The sequence below is a fragment of the Citrus clementina genome, unplaced genomic scaffold (assembly GCF_000493195.1).
Source record: "Citrus clementina cultivar Clemenules unplaced genomic scaffold, Citrus_clementina_v1.0 scaffold_4, whole genome shotgun sequence".
Lineage (NCBI taxonomy): Eukaryota > Viridiplantae > Streptophyta > Magnoliopsida > Sapindales > Rutaceae > Citrus > Citrus x clementina.
The window spans coordinates 6384406-6387523 of record NW_006262274.1 but is presented as its reverse complement, the minus strand read 5'-3'; the positions used below and the strand labels follow the sequence as shown (position 1 = coordinate 6387523).

General features: G+C 36.0%; 1 protein-coding gene across 1 annotated transcript in view; it reads right to left on the bottom strand.

Annotated features, from left to right (window-relative positions):
• Positions 1–2394: 2394 nt before the first annotated feature.
• LOC112099013 overlaps positions 2395–3118 on the bottom strand; it is a 2816-nt gene continuing 2092 nt past the window's right edge. The window contains exon 3 of the mRNA XM_024186110.1: positions 2395–2643. Coding sequence (XP_024041878.1) covers positions 2395–2643 — 249 coding nt within the window. The remainder of the gene's footprint in view (positions 2644–3118) is intronic.

Here is a 3118-nt window from a genome sequence, read left to right as displayed (position 1 = left end):
AGTAACCACATTCAAAGGTTCCAGCTTGTTTCGGACACTAAAAAATAAATAAATAAACTTAGTTTCAAATATACTGATGAAGTAACAATGGAAATCATAACTTTGTTTCATTAATACCTTCACAGAGACCCACTTCACAGCCTTCTTTTTATTACTCTTCACTTGATGCATTGTTATCCCACTATAAATAATAAATAACATATGCAACAAATTAATCTACAACATAAAAAATTAATAAAGAATTAAGTAAACTAATTAAACTTACTCATTCACCATTTGCTTCAACTCATCATCAGGATTATCACCTAATGGATCAAGATAATAAATTTTTCGCCTCACCATATCAATTGCTACTAGCACCCAGTGGCCACTAAACAAACAAGTAAAAAAAAAAACAGATTACAAGATAAATTTAAATAATTTATGTTAAAAAATAAAATAGACCAAAAATAAATAAACTATACCCTGGGTTATATGGGAAGACAATTATTTGAGCTATTTGAATCTTGTCCAAAAGGTCTGAAATATAGGAACACCTATTTGGGTAGCTTGCTTCACTTGGGTGTAACTTAGCTATGCATCCAAATTGAATTGGAATAACACCACTGCCATTATCCATCTCTTCATACAAGTGTCTATTAAAAAAAGAAACTTTCATGGCATGAATATAAAAAATAAATAAATGACAGTTTGCAAAATCAGAAAACATAGTAAAAACATAAATCAAGTTTTTTATTTCTTACTTGATCCATATCTCCAAAACATAATTTGAGAGCTCTGTAAACTCAATGACTTCATTGCAAATCTACTCGTTCAATCTGCTCTCCCAGTAGACACCAAAAGTCTTCAAATCATGGGCAATTATAATCGTCCGTGGTAGGGAGCTCTCAATCATCAAAGAAAAGATGTTTATTTGTGAACTTTTGTTCTCTTTTCTTGCTTTCACAACTCCACGGGTATTCTTTCTCAGAACCAGTTTCCTTGCTGTCACTGGTTTTACAACAACGGGTTCCTTTTGTTGTTCGTTTCTGTTCATACAGATATACCACGGCATTTGTAGGAGACCTTCGACCATCCACTTTTCTTTTTGAAGGAGTTAATCTTGGAGATCTTCTTGGGGTGATTTTTGAAGTGGCTTCACAAACTACTGGGGGTGGATTCTGTGCAGGGGATGGCAGGGGAGGTGTGTTGATGTTTTTGTCAGGTTTTGGACAAACAGTGGGGTCATTGGTCACTGACTTTGGACTAACTTTGGTCACCGACTTGGGGGTAGCTTTGAGGTTGTTGTTGGTCACTGATTTTGGGGTAGCTTTGGGGTTGTTGGTCACTGACTTTGGAGTTGCTTTAGGGTTGTTAGTCACTGACTTTGGAGTAACTTTGCTGGGTGATCGACGATCTATCTCCATCTTAACACTGCAACCACCTTTAGAGTTATGAAAGTTGGAACTGCCAACTTCAGTGTTGTTGCAGGCGTTGATCCTTGCATTCATTTGATCTAATTAAGCTTGCATAAACTGAAAACTCTCCTGATACATTCTCCGTTCTCGCGCCAACTCCGTGGGGTCAGGGACATTGAAATACATGGATGGAGTGATGAATTAACCCAATCTTTGCACCCGACTTCCATTAGGCTTCTTTTGAAGTGCTTCACCTAGGATATCATTTGGTCCTTGGGATTGGAATGTTCCCTGCTCAACTTGACTTCTTAGCTCACTCTACAAAATAAATACAAAAATAATTTGATCAAAATTAGGAATAAAAAAACAAATAAGTTAAATAATGACAGTGGTGATGGAAACTTACAATTCTCTCAGCCACTTGCTGCACTTCAGGTGTATAAGTTCCATCTTTTCTCCTATGAGCCAATAACCAGGCTTCACTACGGTCAATCTCGCGCTCAGTAACTCCAAGGTCCAATTGCTGTAATAATTCAACAAAAATTGAATTGAAAACTGGTATGAATCATCCTATTATTTGTATTGAAAATGTCATAAGTTTGTATAGAGTGGTTATTATACTTACTCTTTTATGCAATAACCCAGCATATCCTGTGCTGCCTAAGTGATGATTGTACATATTCTTTGCTCTTTTTTCCTTTGCTGCCTTACTTTTTTCCTGCACAAAGCGGATATTGATTAAAATGGTTACATGAACTCAATAATATTATCTAACTAACATAATTTTAAACATACCTGAAAGGCTTCAGATAAAACCTTATCAACAAAGCTCTTCCAGTCCTCTTTTCTAATGCCTTCATACTCAAGAGGAGGCTTTTTCAGTGAACTCAAGTTGCTTGCATTGGGCAGAATATATTCATTGGCCAACTTACATCTAAAGCCTCTTAATGCAATTCCCATCCACTTGAACACTTGGGTTTTCGCCTTAAGACTCAACTTAAACTTTCACATAAAACACTTGCTTTGCATGACGAGCTAGAATGAAACAGTCAGATTTGTAGCCTATTCGATCTAAATTGACTACAGTGAACCCTAACTCATCAACATTAACCCCTCTATCATCTACCCAATCGCACTTGAAAAGTACGTTCTTAACCCCTAGATAATCAAGCTGCCAAATTTCACTGACAACCCCATAAAAAGGCATATCCCCAGAATGAGGATTTTTGTCTTTCGAACTTGAAATCTGTAAAGTGTTAGCAACTACATAAACGCCACTGTTTTATGTTATGCGGTTGCTGTCCCGATCTCTTGTAGCAAAATTAAAACCATTAATATAGTAGCCATCATATGTAACCATGCTTGAGCGGGGTTTGTTTGCCAGCCACCATACTTTTTCGTCAACCACTACATTATTTGCTTTATCAGTTGTTACCTATTGTTCAATTAATAAAATCACAATAATTAGTTGAAAGAGAAAAGTTTGTGTGCTTTTACTTGGATACTTTTATTAGATCTAATGAAGTTAATCTAAGCTTTTGTTTCAGCCAATCAGCAAACGTACGGGAGTGCTCGATTGGCAACCATAAAGGCTTTTTTAATTGACGAGGGTGTGTTGATTGCAATAAGGCCAAATGCTCCCTAAAATTATACCAACAGAATTATTAAAATTGAAAAAATATTAACGAAAAAGAGGTTCAAATTTTCAGTCACATACTCTA